Source organism: Zootoca vivipara, chromosome 1, assembly GCF_963506605.1.
Source record: "Zootoca vivipara chromosome 1, rZooViv1.1, whole genome shotgun sequence".
Taxonomy (NCBI): Eukaryota; Metazoa; Chordata; class Lepidosauria; order Squamata; family Lacertidae; genus Zootoca; species Zootoca vivipara.
This window is the reverse complement of record NC_083276.1, coordinates 65,968,454-65,985,633: the sequence shown is the minus strand read 5'-3', so window position 1 is coordinate 65,985,633 and position 17,180 is coordinate 65,968,454. Positions and strand designations below refer to the sequence as shown.

Sequence of the window (17,180 nt, the reverse complement as noted above, 5' to 3'; positions counted from 1 at the left end):
TTTCTTTTGCAGAATGGATGTTCAAACTGCACAACCACCACCACCACCACAGAGATCTGAGGGAACAGAGGAACTGTCAAGTTCTGTTCTTTTCAAAGTTAAATTAGCATTTGCAATACTACTACTTTTTTTAAAAAAAAACAAATGCGTATTTTGGTATGTCCTCTATTGACTTTAGAAGCTCCAGCATAAAACTTGTCCATGTTCTGTGAAAGCATCAGCATATTTTACCAAAAGTTAGTTCATACATAGCAATAATGCTTGTTATGCTTTATTGCTTGTGGTATTGTCTTGATAGCTATTGTGGAAGCATGGGCAAGTATTATGCCTACATCTTTGGAATTTGGTGACTTTATGCCATTCTCTCAGCTGCCAATACCAGCTTCTCAGGTCCATCAAAGTAGACTCGCTACACATAGAGGCTCTGTTGCACTGATCCAGAGGAATTTGCTCTGTTGGTTTTGGAAGAACTTTAGCATTCTTGTCAGTTAAATTTTATGTATGTATTTATGTATGTAGAGCAACATTCTTATCTATGTACAAGACTTTAGGCTTCAATCCTTTACCATATGGATGGGCATTGGCCAGGCTGACGGGGGCTGATGGGAGATTGAGTCAAACAACATCTGGAAATCACAGGGGACCTGCAACTGCTATGCAAATGACCTGGGACTAAAGCTCATTGAACTCAGTGGGACTTACTTCTGGCTAGATATGCATAGCTTTGTACTGTTTTTTGTTACTTTTCCAGACCATCATGTAGTTCCTTATGAGATTAACACTGCTCAGTATCTCATTAGTTCAGTAATGGTAAGAAAACGTCAATAGAAACAGGGAATCTTCAGAATTGCAGTAAAATACCTAGCTAGCATTCTGTGTTGACCGACAGCACACGTTAGAATACTCCACAACACACAAAGGTGTTTCTCAATATAGGCTTTTTGAAAACAGTGGTCTTCAATGTGTTTATTAGATCATTTCCTATGAAAATAAACCTGTGAAAGCATTATAAAGAGAAAGCTAAAGATTAAGGGAGGAATTCAACATAGCACTATGGCAATCATGTTAGTGAAATCATTTCAGCTTGCCAGATGGTAGGTTCCCCCCTCGTCATCTCCCCTCTGCTGTTCTGGGGATTCTCCCAACCCCTCTAGGAGCAACTAAGGGAAGGAGGGAAAGTGCTGTTGCCCTAGCGGAAGTCTTTGGTTGAATCTGGCCCACATATGTGCCCCCCTGCTTATACTAGAAGCTCCATTCATCCATTGAAGCTGGATGGTTAGAGATTTAGTAGAGAGAAGGAAATGCTTCAGACAGCACATAGTTATAAACTGGGTTTCACTACCAAAAGATGTAATGATCATCAATTTGAACAGCTTAAAAGTAGATCAGACAAATGGGTGGAGGATATCAGAGGCAGTATGCTGGGATCACAAACAGGAGTGTGATACGACACTCATATCCTGCTTGCCAGCTTTTTATAGGCATCTGGTTGACACAGTAAGAACAGGACACTTGACTGGATGAGTCTTTGATCCAGCTGGGTTCTTAGGTTTAAATCACAGCATGCTTGGTGACAGGCTAGTGCAATATAGTACCATAGTATGTGATACTGCATTGGCACAGCAGTTATACTGCTTAACCTCTCACTGGTGCAGCAGTATGTGTGTGTGTGAGAATCAGTAGCATTTATTTCATAGCAAAAAGTACCAATATTCCTACTTACTTCCTTTTGTGGAGTGCCTTGAAAGTGTAGTCAGGGGAGAGCGAAGTCTGTGTGAGCAGACTTTCTCTTTCCTCCTCTCCAACTCTGGTCCAGTAACTCATAGGCCTCCAGAGCAGATTTTGAGGCAGTTCAGGGAGGGGCAGAGGAACTCCTGTCATGCCAGAAGAAATCATTTTTTCTGGTGAGAAGCCCCATTGGGTGTCGCCCAGGGAATTGAAACTCAAAATTGTTCATCTAGAAAGTAAAATACTCACTCTTAGTAAGCTTGCATCCTTAACTTCAAGTGTACTTGAATTTAATGCATTTTTTTTCTTACTGCTAAAAACTTTATAGTCAATATTTTTCTGTTCTTCTGAATTTTGTGCTTATGAATGAAAGAAGCAGGGTGGATTTGATTTAAATCAAACTGATTTAAATCACTAGTGAGTAAGGCTTGATTTAAATCATAGTTTTCTACATAAAGGCTAATTCTTGCTGGTATAACTTTAATATGCAAGTAGATGAAGATTTTTAGAATAACAACTTTTCATATTAGTTTTTTATCCCCAGTTTAATAGGTTAATCATTCATATTTGGACAACTTTACTGTTGTACTTAGGAAGGAGAAAAATAATCATTACCTTAATAATAACAATTTAAATAGATTTATTCAACTGAAACAATAACATTTCAGCATATGTTATTTGCTTAAACAAACATCCATGTTTGTTAACTAATTTGGCTAAACAAAAACAATATATATATATATTTTAAGTAACTTAGACTGTCAGCCCAGCCTACACATGAAAAACTTAAATACTGTCCACTCCAAACAATCAGAAAAATATTGTTTCTATTCTATTCACTGAACTTCTTGAAACTTAGCACTGAAGGGGTTGTTTCTGTATTCATAGGTTTGTAGAACAATAGGATTAAGGTCTTTTTCTCAACTCTGTTCATGTTATAACATTTTTGCTGTGAAGAAGAGGCATGTGATCTCTGTTGAGTCAAATTCAGTTTTGAGAACTGCAAAAGTAAACCAAGCATCTGTGATAATATCTTGTAGGCAGAGAAACTGCCCAATAATCTTACAAAAACTTCTGGAAGAGTGTGACATTGTGAATGGATTAATGGAATTTATTTACCAAAAAAATTAAACATATACAACCTTATTCTACATAATTAAAAAACTAATCTTTATTTCATGATGGAACAACCTTTGGATGGTAATATATTTTCCTCAAAAAGCATTTTATTTTTTAAAAAAATCTGATTTAGATTTTTAAAAATCTGATTTAATTTTTTTTAAAAAAAGATCGATTTTTTTTGTTTGTTTTTAAAAAATCATTGATTTTTATCCACCCTGGAAAGAAGAGCTCTGGCTAAGCTTTTCATAATATGGGTGAGATGCGCAAGTTCCCTTGATGTAGTTCAGACACATTTTAGGTTCTTAGAAGAAACGTATATAAAAAAAATTCCTAATAAGAAAAATTGTTGTATAGTTTCATTGTCTTCTGTTGCTTTTCTGGTAGGTAGTTATTTATATTTGGGATGTAGTTCTTCCTGTTAAATAGCTTTCCCCCAAACATACTTCCTTTATTTAAATTATAAAATATTTTACACACAGTAGAATTTGACCAGCCTGCTTAGTATAGGCAAACAACCACGGTCTTTCCCAAAGCTGTTTCATACAGATGCTGATTTTATTTTCTCTTCCCCTTTTCATCTTCTTTGCTCTTTATCATCAGTGCCTTCCATTGTAAGGATCAGGCTGGAAATGTGTATGTGTAGAATCACTGTATGCTCTTGGCTGTAGCTAGCCAGTGCCAGTGGAATAAGTTGTTGCTCTAGGAAGACAATATGCACCAGAACTTAATTTTCCCTACACATGTATAAAAATATGAATATTCAGTTTCCTGGATTCAAATTTATACATAAACATATTTTTTAAAATAAAAAAAGCTGTTTTCCGTGTTGATCCTAATAATAGAATGCACTGTATTCAGACAAGTTATTCATTGTTGCCCCAGGTAGGCAATGAACATGGATAGAATATTTCTGCATTTTATGTAGTAAACTCTTACATCTGAACTGGCATACTGCATTGCATCAGTTGATGTAACCTGTGAAAGGAGAATTGTTTTGTAATGAAGGCCCTTCTATCACTTTCCTTATTGGCCTCTGGAATAATGGGAGTGGGCATCTGGTGTGTTGATTCTCAGACAAATACCCGACATTTGATTTGTGTGAGAATTATACTCAGGGGCACTTTCTGTTGCAGGGGAGCTGCGCTTTGATGCTATCCACAGAAATACTATATATTCCTGCGTATAAGACTACTTTTTAACCCAGGAAAATCTTCTCAAAAGTCGAGGGTCGTCTTATATGCTGGGTTGTATTTCTTATACGGCGAGTATATCCCAAACTCTATATTTTAACTGGAAAAGTTGGGGGTCGTCTTATACGCCCAGTCTTATACGCTGGAATATATGGGTAGTTTTCTAGGAGCGGTGGAGAAATAGAGAAAGGACATCTATCTCTAGAGTTTGTAGATTGAGGCTTAGCTTTGGTCAAGCCAGAAAGTTACAGATAAATTTTTGAATCCAGTGTTCTCCCTCTTGACTCCGCAATGAAAACTACTAGATAATATTTCTCTTCTTTAACTGTCTACTTCATATTAAATCTCTCTATATAATCTAGTTTTCAATATACTTTCTAAGCATATCATTTTCCTTAAAATATTTATTAAAATGCAATGCAGAAATATTCTAGTTATGTTAAATTTACTTGAGTGCCTTGGGGTTGGGAGACAATTAGAGGATCTGAGTTTAGACATGTAGTTTTTCAAATGTCATTTTATTGAATAACATCTTTCCCTGAACTGTAGGATGATGAAAACAATAACACGTCTTCACAAGGCTATGATGTTGCTAGAGTATTTCACCAGTAATTCTTGGGAATGGAACACAGATAACGTCAATATGCTCATGAGCCAGCTGAGTCCTGAAGACAAAAAGGCAAGTTACATTTGTTTTTGTCTTAGCTATATACTATAGGTATAGACTATACTATTGACATGTCAAGCTTTTCAAAGAAAGAATAGCTGACAGGGAAAATATGAGAAAGTATAGTATAATAGTATAATTGTGTGCTTGGTTCCTTTCTTTGCTTTAACTTTTATAAAAACTAATTTACAATGTTAGACACCTTGTCTGTACTAGCATTTCTGATACGTGCAACTAATCCAAATGAGTTTAAATGATCTTTAAATATCTGAAATTGAGATCAATTGGTGAAGCTAGATTTTTATTTTTTGAAATTATGTAGACTCATACTCTATGCAGGTATCTGATACTGAATCATTTTAATCTTAGATTAAAAGGTTAATGTCAAGATAGCTCATTAGCTTAAATCTGCTTGAAAACAATAGGTAGGCTATGAGACTAATTTCTGTTCAGTTTGTTAACATAAACTACGTAGGACTAAACTGCTCATATGCAGCAGTTTGTGATTATGTTACATTCAGTAACAAGGTTTTAAGAGTATGTGTGCCTATTTTAAGTCTTGTTATGTGTTGGCAAAAACAATGATAACTTGAAACAGTAGTGCTTCAATGAGTTCTAACCATATACAGAATCTCTAAAGGATTGAATTTAGGACCTTCTGCATGCAAGGCAGGTGCTCTGCCACTGAGCTAGGGTACTGTGATTGTCCACAGTCCTGTGCCCCAGCCCTGCACCAGCATTGTTTCTCTGCTGGCACCACCTTACTTTGGGGCTCCTTCGATAGCACAGTGTGCTTTGGTTGTGATTCTTTACCCTTCCACCCATAATTCACAGATAAGCTCATTGTGACAATGGCTATGCATTCTCCAACCTTACAATGTAGGACTGGCTACAGGGACCACCATTTTATTGCCTACTCTGAAAAGCTATGCCCTTTTAACCCCCCCCCCCCCGCTTGCATCAGCACACAGTCCATTCAGGCTTATGATGACTACCCCTGCTCTACAGGCACCAATATTTACATCATTTCACATCCAAAGGTGCTCCCTACTATAACTCTACCAACCTTTTTACAGGGGGAAATTTAAATGCCCTGATTAGCTTGAAGTGGCGTGTGTGTCCTCCTTTCAGGTTGATTCTGCATGTCTCTTGATTAACAGTTTGTAGAGTTATAGTGGGGAGCACCTTTAGATGTGAACTGATGTAAATATTGGTGCCTGTCGAGCACGGGTAGCCATCATGGTGTACTCCATACATTGTTGGTCTCCAATTTCAATAAACTCCAACCAGCATAGCAATTGGGGATGATGGGAGTTGTAGTCCAGCAGATCCGACTCACCCATGAGGCAGGGTGAAGCAGCCACCTCAGGCAGTGGAAATGAAAGTGGTGGCTGCCCTGCTGCTTCCACCACTGGCAGAGACACAACCCGGGTATGGTAGGTTTTGGTGGCTACAGAGCAGCGCAGCATTCCTCTGCCCAGCGTTGCTGATTAACTATGAAACAGTTTCATCGGTTGTGCTCTTGACTTAAGAATAGTTACATTTCTTTTGTTAAGTTTGGCATAATACTGTTCGTTCTTTTTGTGACAGACCTTTAATTTTGATGTTCGACAACTACACTGGGCAGAATATATGGAAAATTACTGCATGGGAACGAAGAAATATGTATTGAACGAGGAAATGTCTGGTCTCCCAGCAGCTCGGAAACACTTGAATAAGTATGTATAGTTTGTGGGTGGAATTTACCTAACAAGTCCAATCAGTGCAAGCTCTGCACAAGGGCTTCCACTTGTTCAACAGAGCTTTTCCTTCTTCTAGTATACTCCCTAAATAATTTGACTTGTGGGGGCAGGTGTCAGGAGAGTCCCCATAACATCACATGAGAGAGGAGATAGTTCTGCTTGGCAAGCTGCGGTGCTTGTGCTGATGGGAAATTCACTATAGCATGATTTAAGGTTCCGCCCTCAACCTTTATTCTTTACTTTTTAGAAGGTAATGCCAATTGAAACCTTACTGCCTCTTTTAATGTCTGGTGCAGTGGAGGGTAATGCTGCATCCGTCTGGTTTTGGGATCAAAGAATGTCATGTAGATATAATACCTGAGGGAGGGTGTTAAGTGTGACACCATTTGCAAGTAAAGAAAAAAGTTTACTGATAATTTTCCTTTTGAAGTTTAACAATATAGCTGCTGTGAAGTCATAGAAGTCAAAATATCACACAATGTAAAGTACATAAACCTGTACAAATGGAAAATTTAATCTCCTTGATGACACCACCATTCTTGCTGCTTTTCCTAATTAAATTTGACTGGGGGGGGGAGTTGCAGTAATATTGGGTAGCTTTAAAAAAAAGGTTGGCACCACAGAAAATCACAGAACATATGCTCTATTGTGATATGAAATAAAATACAGTGCTATAACATGACTTTTGTATGTAGGTGAGCAGCTGAGCCTAAGAATTTTGCAACATGTATGAGCAGGGTTTAACAGGGGAAGGCTTACCATCTCAGCTGGTTTACTGACAAGTCTTGTTACAAGGAATCGCTAGAAATCTGGGTTTGGCCCAGGTGTTTATTAAAACTGGACTCTACTTTGGACTGGAAATCCTGAATGTATGTGCACATACATTCTTACATGATGTTAGCTATGAAACAGTTTAATCTGTTGTGCTCTTGACTTACTTAAGAATTAAAAGTTACATTTCATTTGTGAAGTTGGGCTTAATACTGTAAGATTTGTTGTTACAGGTGGTTGACAAGTCATGATTATTATACATTTATTCTTCAGTAATTATTAACTGTTAGCCCTTACAACCATAGCACACAGTCTGTGTATAATTGCCATGTTTCGCAACTGTGTTAGTTGGACACACCGTGCTGCAATTTTTGGTCATTGCACAGACCCTTTTCTTGGTGTCAGCAGTGGCAGGCTCTACTAGTTCTGAGGCTGCCTTTCTCAAAATCCTAGGTAAGTTGTTTCTAAACTTATCCCAGGATTTGATCAAACCCAGATCTATGGTCTAGAAAGATAACATATACAAGGATGTTTACTCCATTTTGTGTTGTCTAGCTTCCAAACCATATAGGCATTAAGCAAGGAATGTCTACTACAGCTGGAAAAACACATTTGCCACTGTTTGTCTTCACAACAGTTTCCAGAAGCATGATCTGACCACAAATATCCTAGCTACTTTTAGTTTTACTATAGTAAAGAATAATCTTAGGCTTGGATTTGTGCTCTGAGATTGCATTGGTATGCAATGAAGAAAAGAGAACTGCTGCCCTTCCTTTCTCACAACACTTGTAAGTTATGTACTGTATATTCCTGCGTATAAGACTTTTTAACCCAGGAAAATCTTCTCAAAAGTTGGGGGTCATCTTATACGCCGGGTCATATTTGTTATATGGCAAGTATATCCCAAACTCTATATTTTAACTGGAAAAGTTGGGGGTCGTCTTATATGCCCAGTTGTCTTATACGCCGGAATATACAGTAGCTGTCTTCTAGAAACCACTTCTGGATTGGTGGGTAAGGAATTCTGGGGGAATTCCTGATACTTTCCCTCCAGTTTGCAAACCAGAGCCAGGCATTTCTTAGCTGAAAATGTTACTGGTTGGGTTATCTATAGGGACTTATATGACAAACATGAAAGAAAACATCTACTGGTAAAAGATGCAGCTTATTTCCTTATTGCAGGAATAAGTAATGTGATGCTCTTCAGATTTTTAAGACTCCAAACTTCCATCAGCTCCGGCCAGCATGACCTAAAGATCTGGAGGGCACCAGGTTGGCAAAGGCTGGCTTATTGTATAATGCATACTTTATACAAGTAGCTGATTGTTAGGCTTCTCAATTTATAACCAAACCTGTTGTGGACTGTATTGTTAAACTAGTCAACAGGGGAGGGCATCAAGTGCCAATTCATCTTACAGTTGTTAACTTTCCTTGTGGGTCAGCCTATGTTTTTCACATGTTTTTCCTTTCTTTCCTAGGCTAAGGAACATTCGTTATGGCTTCAATACAGTGCTTGTGATCCTCATCTGGCGTATTTTCATTGCAAGATCACAAATGGCAAGAAACATCTGGTATTTTGTCGTTAGCCTCTGTTACAAGTTTCTCTCTTACTTCAGAGCATCCAGCACTATGAGATATTAAAGATGGCAATTCTAGAATTAGGACATCTATGCATATGGTGGTCTAATGGCATAAAGCCCTAAAATGTACCTACTCATCTCGTCTTTTGTAAAAACATGAAATATTAGATCTGGATTGTGAAATACAGTACACGTGATGCTTAATTGTGTATTTCTGTGAAGATCATATGGCTGGTACTGGATCAATCTGTCATTAGGCAAATATGTAGGTTAAATATCCAAATGAATTTAATATCTCTGTATGAGGAAGAACTTTAGGCCACTGACCAGTGTAACTGTGCAATTCTGGAATGCATTGAAATTAAAATCTGCCTTAACATAGTAAACTTAATTTTTATTGCAAATAAGCGTGTTTAGTTAAGGTGAACAAATTATTGGCTTAGATGGTAGAGCTATTTATTTGAGACTTTAAAACTGCAACTGGTTTGTCTGGTTATTCTTATGAGAGAGGTATCTTTGTAAATGATTGTGAGTTGGGCATTTGTTAGTCTTTTATTCTCTCCTCCTTTCCAGTCCCTTGACTTGAAAAAGGAGGGATCCTTCAAGGGGAAAACTGCAGCTGATACACAGCATTTTTCTCTGCATGTTTTTCTGACTTGTGGCTTAGAACTGTTTGTATGGCCAAGGAAAGAGGTGATTTTATCCCTTGGAAGTTGCACACAAGGGAACCACACCATTACAAGTCACTAGTATTTTCCTTTTATTGCAGAAGAAATCAGGAATTTTGAAATTTTGTTCAGTGATTTAGAGCATAAATCTGTTTACGAAATGCCACATTTCTTAAATTACCTACAGAATTTTAAACTAAATTATCAAGCACTACTTCTGAAGGGGTGAAATTGATATTTATGCTAAATAAAACTCAGCACAGTTTGGGGGAATGGTGAAAATAGAAATGAAGAAAATAGAAATAACTGAATAGGTACTGGTTAAATGTATTTTTCTGCATGTTGCTTTACCAGGAAAAATGCATTTACAGCAGTCCTTACTCGAAGATTTAATTAAGTACATATAATATTAAAATCTTACTCTGTAAAACATAGTTACATACAATTCTCTGCTATCATTAACATTCTTTTTATTTTATATAATCTACCATACCTGTGTGGTGGCAACCAATTAACTTCTATTATACCTGGGTTTTTTTTTTTATTAATATGCCTAAGTAACTTGTGAATGAATTCTGAATGAACCATAGGAGTTACGTGAAGCACATGCATCCTATACTTATAATTCCACATATAGAGCATGTCTTGCTGCTGTGGAAATATAACTTCTTTCATGCAAATGTGCATCTGATTTTGGAGAGAGAGCTTCCTTGTTGAAGTTTAAATATTTTATCTTATTAAGTACTTTAATGTACAGTTGTTTTTTGTTTAAAAAAAGGATCTGCATATAATTTTACAGGGATACAAAATGTTACATAGTCAAAGGCCACACTATTAAGAAGTGTGTGAGTCTGATGTTACAGTGTTGGAATACAATAAATTGTGGATTTAGTGATTTAAGGTTTTACAGTTGGGTGCAATATTCCTACTGTATCTGCTACAGCTGCTCCCCTAATTCTTTCTCATTGAACTTGAATATTTACTTGGCATTTTAGTACGTTGTAAACTTTTGCACAAGGTGCCTGGAACCCAACAAGCCACTTTGATTTGTGTATATATGTACGTGTGTGTGTGGTTGAACTTGGTGAGAGGCAATTGTAATATGCTTAGATGCTGAGTTCATTTTCTCACTGTACTGTTTTTATGGAACAAATTACTGCTTACTCCTGAAGCTAATGCAGCTGAGAAAATTGCACCAGGATCCATACTACGACTTTAAAAGATCTCTGAATAACTGATGGAGTTGTTTAATTTTCCACACTAGTTTAACTTCCAGTATGGCTGCCATATTGGATTCCTAGGATTTCCATTTAATTTGAATGGTTACCTAGTTTTCTCATACAAAGAAATAACATAACTATGTCGCAATAATGTTCTAGCATTCCACATAAATCTAGATTGTAAAGGTTCCTTCAGTTTTGGTGTTCATACTAATGTTGCAACTTCAGTAATTTCAGACTTGTTAATTAAAATAAACAAGATTCATATTTTTGGGTATTAGTCTGAAAAGTCTAATTGACTTGAAGAAACTATCCAATCTAAAGTGAGAGAAGAGCATTCTGAAGTGGATCACTCAGAAGGTGTGCCAGAACTTTAAAATTTGGGACCATAGAAGAAGATTACCCTGCAATGTAGTTTTCTGCTGTAGGAACAGATTCTGAAAACAAAATTTTAAATCATAAGCTTTTATAAAATAGAAATATTGGGTGCCTTTGTTTGTAAACCAAAAATAAACAAATTCCTGAATATGATGTTTGTTGAATTTATCAAGTTGTTTAAGTTGTGTAGAAACTTTAACTTAAAACATTTTGTGATTTGAAATAGAAATTAGTAGTAAAACCTCATTTCAAAATGTCTACAGTTGCATGTATATTCAAATATCTAAAGGGCTGTCAGATGGAACAAGATTGTTTTTTCCTGCTCTGGAAGCTAGCACCTTGAACCAATGGATTCAAGTTTTAAACCGAGGTTGGATGGCCATCTGTCATGTATGATCTGATTGAGATTCCTGCTCTGCAAGGGGTTGGACTAGATAACTCTTGGGCTCCCTTTCAGTGCTACAGTTACAGTTCTATGTATATGCTGTACATACTACAGTCATATGCTAAAGGTCACACAAACCCCTAGTACCAATGAGTACTAATATAAAACCCTAAATTGAAGAAATTTAATGTTGCATGGTTACTTTAGGTGAAATCTGACTAAATCATGCACAGTAGACTGCCTGAAATCAATGGATAAGTTACTTAAGACAATTGATTTCAGTGGATGTACTGTATTCTGAAAATGGCTAGTGCTGAATATCACTCACATGAGCAATTTTTGGGCATGTTTACTCAGCGTCTCTCTGAGTACTCGAGTCTCTCTCTCTGGGACCTTCTAGATAAGCATGCATAAGATTGCAGGCCTAACCATTTTTTTATCAGTGTATTCATTTTCTACATTGTGTTTAAGCTTGAATGAAAAACAAAATTGATTCAGTTGGTTCTATCCAACAATTTAACTACTTATTTAAGATGGAAGTGCATAACAGGTCTTTCTTTACTTGTCACATTATTCAGGCAGTATAGGACCTTAGATGGGATGAGATGCACAAATTTTACTTTCTGTATTACAATAGTAGAAGTTTGGTAGAAATGAGGCACAGGGGGAAAGTTCAGTGTTGCTTCTTCACTGAAAAATGAGCTGACATTCACATAATCTTGAAACTTTAAATAAATGGAATATTTCTAAAAATAACACTACCACATAATAATACTAATTTGAAAACTTAATTTCCATCTAGTCCAGATGAGTAGGTTTTTATTTTAAAGGATCTCTAGATATTCTGAGCCTGTCAGACTAACACTCATCCCAGAAAGAGGAGGAAATGATTGCTAGAATAGGCAATCATGTTTTAAGAACATTTTATGCAGCATATACCTTATATTCCGGCGTATAAGACGACTGGGCGTGTAAGACGACCCCCAACTTTCCCAGTTAAAATATAGAGTTTGGCATATACTCGCCGTATAAGAAATACAACCCGGCGTATAAGACAACCCCCGACTTTTGAGAAGACTTTCCTGGGTTAAAAAGTAGTCTTATACAGTGGTGCCTCGCTAGACGAATTTAATTCGTTCCACGGGTCTTTTCTTATAACGAAAAAATCGTCTAGCGAATCCCATAGGAATGCATCGAAAAAAATTTGATTTTTTTTTTTTGCCCATAGGAACGCATTAATTGAATTTCAATGCATTCCTATGGGAAGCCGCGATTCACTAGACGAATTTTTCATAAAACGAATTCGTCTAGCGAGGCAACCTCCGCTTGAAAAATCCTTTCGTTAAGCATGGCATTTGTTAAGCGAGGCACCACTGTACGCAGGAATATACAGTATATGCCATCCAGTAACAGTGATTTTCTTGGTTGCTTACAAGCAATAGTATACTGAGTACAGCTTGCTGGGGGGGGGGGGTGTGGAGAGAGAAAGATAAGTGGATCCAAGCAAATATAGAAAAGTATCTGAAACATGAGAGAATGTGGGCTAAATGGTAGAATCAGCCCGGTTCACACAAATTCACAGCTCTTTGGCTAAGTGTTTCTTGCTACTCATCAGTTTTTAAAAATAATGCAGGTGACCCAGGACAGATTCCAAATGGTTTGTATCTCAAGGGATCTTCTTCTCCACACTGAGCTTCCACGCCTTATATGGCTTGAGATCCCAGTTTCCTGACGCGTCAACTTTCTGTACTGTATCATGTTGCTGCAATTGAAATCTGTTTGATCTTTGTGAACTCCCAAGATTTGTCTACATGAATAGTAACATCAATTTTAAGGCTTTAAATAAAAACCGTTGATATGGCATGGTCTTAACTTGCATATAACAGTGTTTTCTCTTGTAATTATGACCCCCCCCTTTTCTCGGTCAATGGGAAGATGGGGTACAATGAGTTTGGCTAGTTACAGTTCTAAAGGGGCCCTTTAACGTAATTTTTTAACATGGGCTACTTGGGACTCTTGTCTTATGGTTCTGAACCATTTTAATTTCAAGAGGTGACAAGGCCTAATTCTGTCAAAGTTGCACAGTTAGATTTTCAGTCCATTTTCCCTAATCACAATGTATGGGAGTGGTTGTGGCTTAATTGAAGTTGATGTGAGGATGATATGCACAGCAAGTAAGTTAAGACCCAGCATAGGTCTGCATTGAAATGCTGAGTGGTGTACTTTGATTTGGGAAGATGGTGGGCTACTCATGGCTGTTCACATTTTCTTACCCTTAGTTGACTGTCTCTGAGAGTACAGTGTTCCTCGGGTTACAAACACTTCAGGTTACAAACTCCACTAACCCAGAAGTAGTACCTTGGGTTGAGATATTTGCCCCAGGATGAGAACGGAAATTGTGGTGCGGTGATGGTGGGAGGCCCCATTAGCAAAAGCACGCCTCAGGTCAAGAACGGTTTCGGGTTAAGAGTGGACCTCTGAAATGAATTAAGTTCATAACCTGCTGTACAGTACCACTGTAATTCCTAATCTTAAGCAGGTAACAGATTTATGAGGAGAATGAATTTCTGCAGCACATCTGCTACCTCTATTCATATCTGGAAAGGTTTAACTACCATCTATGCAGCCCACTAGTGATAACTACTAAGATGTGCTTTCTATGTGATGGTGGTCCTTTCTCATGTGGGGTATTGGGATGGTGCAAGAATACTCGCTCCAGCAACTGCTCTGCCTGCCTATCAGCTTCACAGAGTAATTCAGAGTGTTGGTTTTGAACTTCAAAGCCTGAGGTGACTTGTGCCACTTTAAGAAGACCACCTTCCTTACCCACTACTAAGAGGATTTCGTGAAACTGTACTATTTGTACCCTGCCCATCTGGCTGGGTTTCCCCAGCCATTCTGGGCGGCTTCCAACCAAGATTAAAATACATTAAAATGTCACACATTAAAAACTTCCCTAAACAGGGCTTCTGATGTCTTCTAAATGTCAGGTACCAGTAGTTGTTTATCTCTTTAACATCTGATGGGAGGGCGTTCCACAGGATGGGCGCCACTACCAAGAAGGCCCTCTGCCTGGTTCCCTGTAGCTTTGGTTCTCACAGTGAGGGAACTGCCAGAAGGTCCTCTGCGCTGGGCTGAATGATGGGGGTAGAGACTGGGCCAATGCCGTTTAGAGCTTTAAAGGTCAACACCAACACTCTGAATTGTGCTCAGAAACGTACTGGGAGCCAATGTAGGTATTTTAGGACCGGTGTTATATGGTCTTGGCGGCCGCTCCCAGTCACCAGTCTAGCTGCCGCATTCTGGATTAATTGCAGTTTCCAAGTCACCTTCAAAGGTAGCCCCACGTAGAGTGCACTGCAGTAGTCCAAGTGGGAGATAACAGCATGCACCACTCTGGCAAGGCAGTATGGGGGCATGTAGGGTCTCAGCCTGTGTACCAGATGGAGCTGGTAGGCAGCTGCCCTGGACACAGAATTGACCTGCACCTCCATGGACAGCTGTGAGTCCAAAATGACTCCCAGGCTGCACACCTGGTCCTTCAGAGGCACAGTTACCCCATTCAGGACCAGGGAGTCCTCCACACCAGCCCACCCCCTGTCCCCCCAAGAACAGTACTTATGCCTTGTCAGGATTAAACCTCAATCCATTAGCCGCCATCTATCCTCAAACTACTTCCAGGCACTCCAGTTCTTAATTTATTCAAAGAGTTCTTAACATCAGTGATCATCTGTCCATCCATCCCAAAGTTATGGTATATCACTCCCCCAGGCCCAGCAATGCCTTTTTTCTATTCAGGCTTGAAGGAAAGCCTTGGCTGACTTAACAGGATGGCATTTAACAGACATTGTGTTTTAGACTTTGTTTACAAATGCTTGTTGGGCTTCTGTTATTTAATGGGAGGGTGCGATACCATTATGTTTGCCTGCGTTTGTACAAAAATATGTTTAAAAGTACCTCTCCACCCTCCAAATACAGAAGTTCTCTTCTTTGCAGTGAAGAAAAAAGAATAAATCTTCCAATTGGATGTACCATTTTTGAATTACGGACAGGTCAGAAGTGTGAGAATTAAGCAGATGCCTTCTCTGCATTATAACTAAATAAACGGTTAACCTCCTAAGATTACCGGTATATTCAGTTGTGGATGGAAGACAATGTTTCTTCAAATTACCTACTTCTCTGAAGTGCTCTGGGACACTACCTGGAAGTACGACACTGGTTTCCAACTACAACTGATATTTGTGACATCAACACCTACGGTTTTCCTCCGTTTAATATTTCATTTGGAAAGAGGAGACTGCACGATTATTTTCATTCTTTGTGACTCTCACTTAAAGCCTTGCCCATCCATTTTTAATAGGAATGTGCTGCACTTAGCTTAATAAGCCTGTTTCTGGGCACACTGGTTATGCATGCCTGTGTTTTGGTTTTTTCCATGCTTGCTTGTGCTTCCAAAACAGGCACAATCTGAAGTGGACCTTTTCCTGGACTGAGAGCAGCTCAGTAATGGAGTGATAGTGAATCCAGACTAAACTTCTCAGTAGCCATCATCTGGTATTTTTGTGTCAGAACATGTGCAATCTAGTGCAGTTTTGCAAAAAAATTCCCTGCCAGTGATCCATATTGGGTTAGGTCTACACAGTGTGGAAGAATTACTGCATTGTACAGCTTGTCTGCCTTACAGAAGCTGAGGTTTTAGAATAGTGGTGCCTCGCTAGACGAATTTAATTCGTTCCGACGGTCAATTCGTCCAACGAAAAATTCGTCTTGCGAGGCACCGTTTCCCATAGGAACGCATTAAAAGGGGAAGGCAGGCGGCAAAAAGCCTGTGGCTGTGCGGGGGCTTTCGCACTGCCGTGCTTCGGCTCCGTCCCCTGGAGCCGAAGCCCGGAAGTGTGAAAGCAAAAGCCCCCACACCGCTGCACTTTGGCTCTGGGGGACAGAGCCGAAGTGCGGGGGCTGCTTTCCCCCAGCTGCCTGGCACACACCTGCTTGCCTTCGCAGCCCCCGCACCGTTGCACTTCGGCTCTGAACCCCGGAGCCGAAGTGCGGCGGTGTGGGGGTGTTTTGCCACCTGTCTTCCCCAAGCCAAGGGGAAGGCAGGCGGCAAAAAGCCCTGGCAATTTTTCGCTGCATGCTGGACTTTGCAAGACGAAGCGGCGGCCATAGAAAACCTCGTCGTCTTGCGAGGCAACCTCCGATCGCAAAATCATATTGTCTAGCGAAAAATTCGTCTTACAGGGCACTCGTTAAGCGGGGCACCACTGTATTTAGTTTCAAAAATGAAAGTTGCAGTAATTTAAGCCATTACAGTTGCAGCAATTTAAGCCATTCACAGGCAAGTTAATCTGTTTTGCCTATGTGTATAAACATACAAAGATAAAAATAACCTTTAAGCGAGAAAATGTAATGCTTTTTTTCTAGGGCAAACAGAAATACGAATAGATGGCAGTGTATGCTTCCTCCGCCTCCCGTTGGTGCCAACTCTGTCTAATAATATCTTTGCTTTTAACCTTTACCAAAGAATGTTTTGGGATACTAGAGTGTGTGTGATATAAAACCTGGCAATGCTCAAACAAGGGATTGCTGAGCAGTTGATAGCTCAAATAATTTAACCTTGTAAATTGGAAGGCAGAATAATCCTGCTATATTCTACACAGCAGCTAAAACCAGAGGGCAAGCTTTCAGACATGACATTAAGAGACTGATCCCTACTCTTTGGCAGCAGA

General features: G+C 38.9%; 1 protein-coding gene across 6 annotated transcripts in view; it reads left to right on the top strand.

Moving 5' to 3' along the window:
* Nucleotides 1–13,334, top strand: part of FAR1 (fatty acyl-CoA reductase 1) — a 43,806-nt gene extending 30,472 nt beyond the window's left edge. For all 6 annotated transcript variants that reach the window (XM_035118605.2, XM_035118613.2, XM_035118622.2 and 3 more), the window contains 3 exons: nucleotides 4,590–4,719; nucleotides 6,298–6,425; nucleotides 8,699–13,334. In XM_035118605.2, coding sequence (XP_034974496.1) covers nucleotides 4,590–4,719; nucleotides 6,298–6,425; nucleotides 8,699–8,861 — 421 coding nt within the window. In that variant the 3' untranslated portion in view covers nucleotides 8,862–13,334. The remainder of the gene's footprint in view (nucleotides 1–4,589; nucleotides 4,720–6,297; nucleotides 6,426–8,698) is intronic.
* Nucleotides 13,335–17,180: the final 3,846 nt, after the last annotated feature.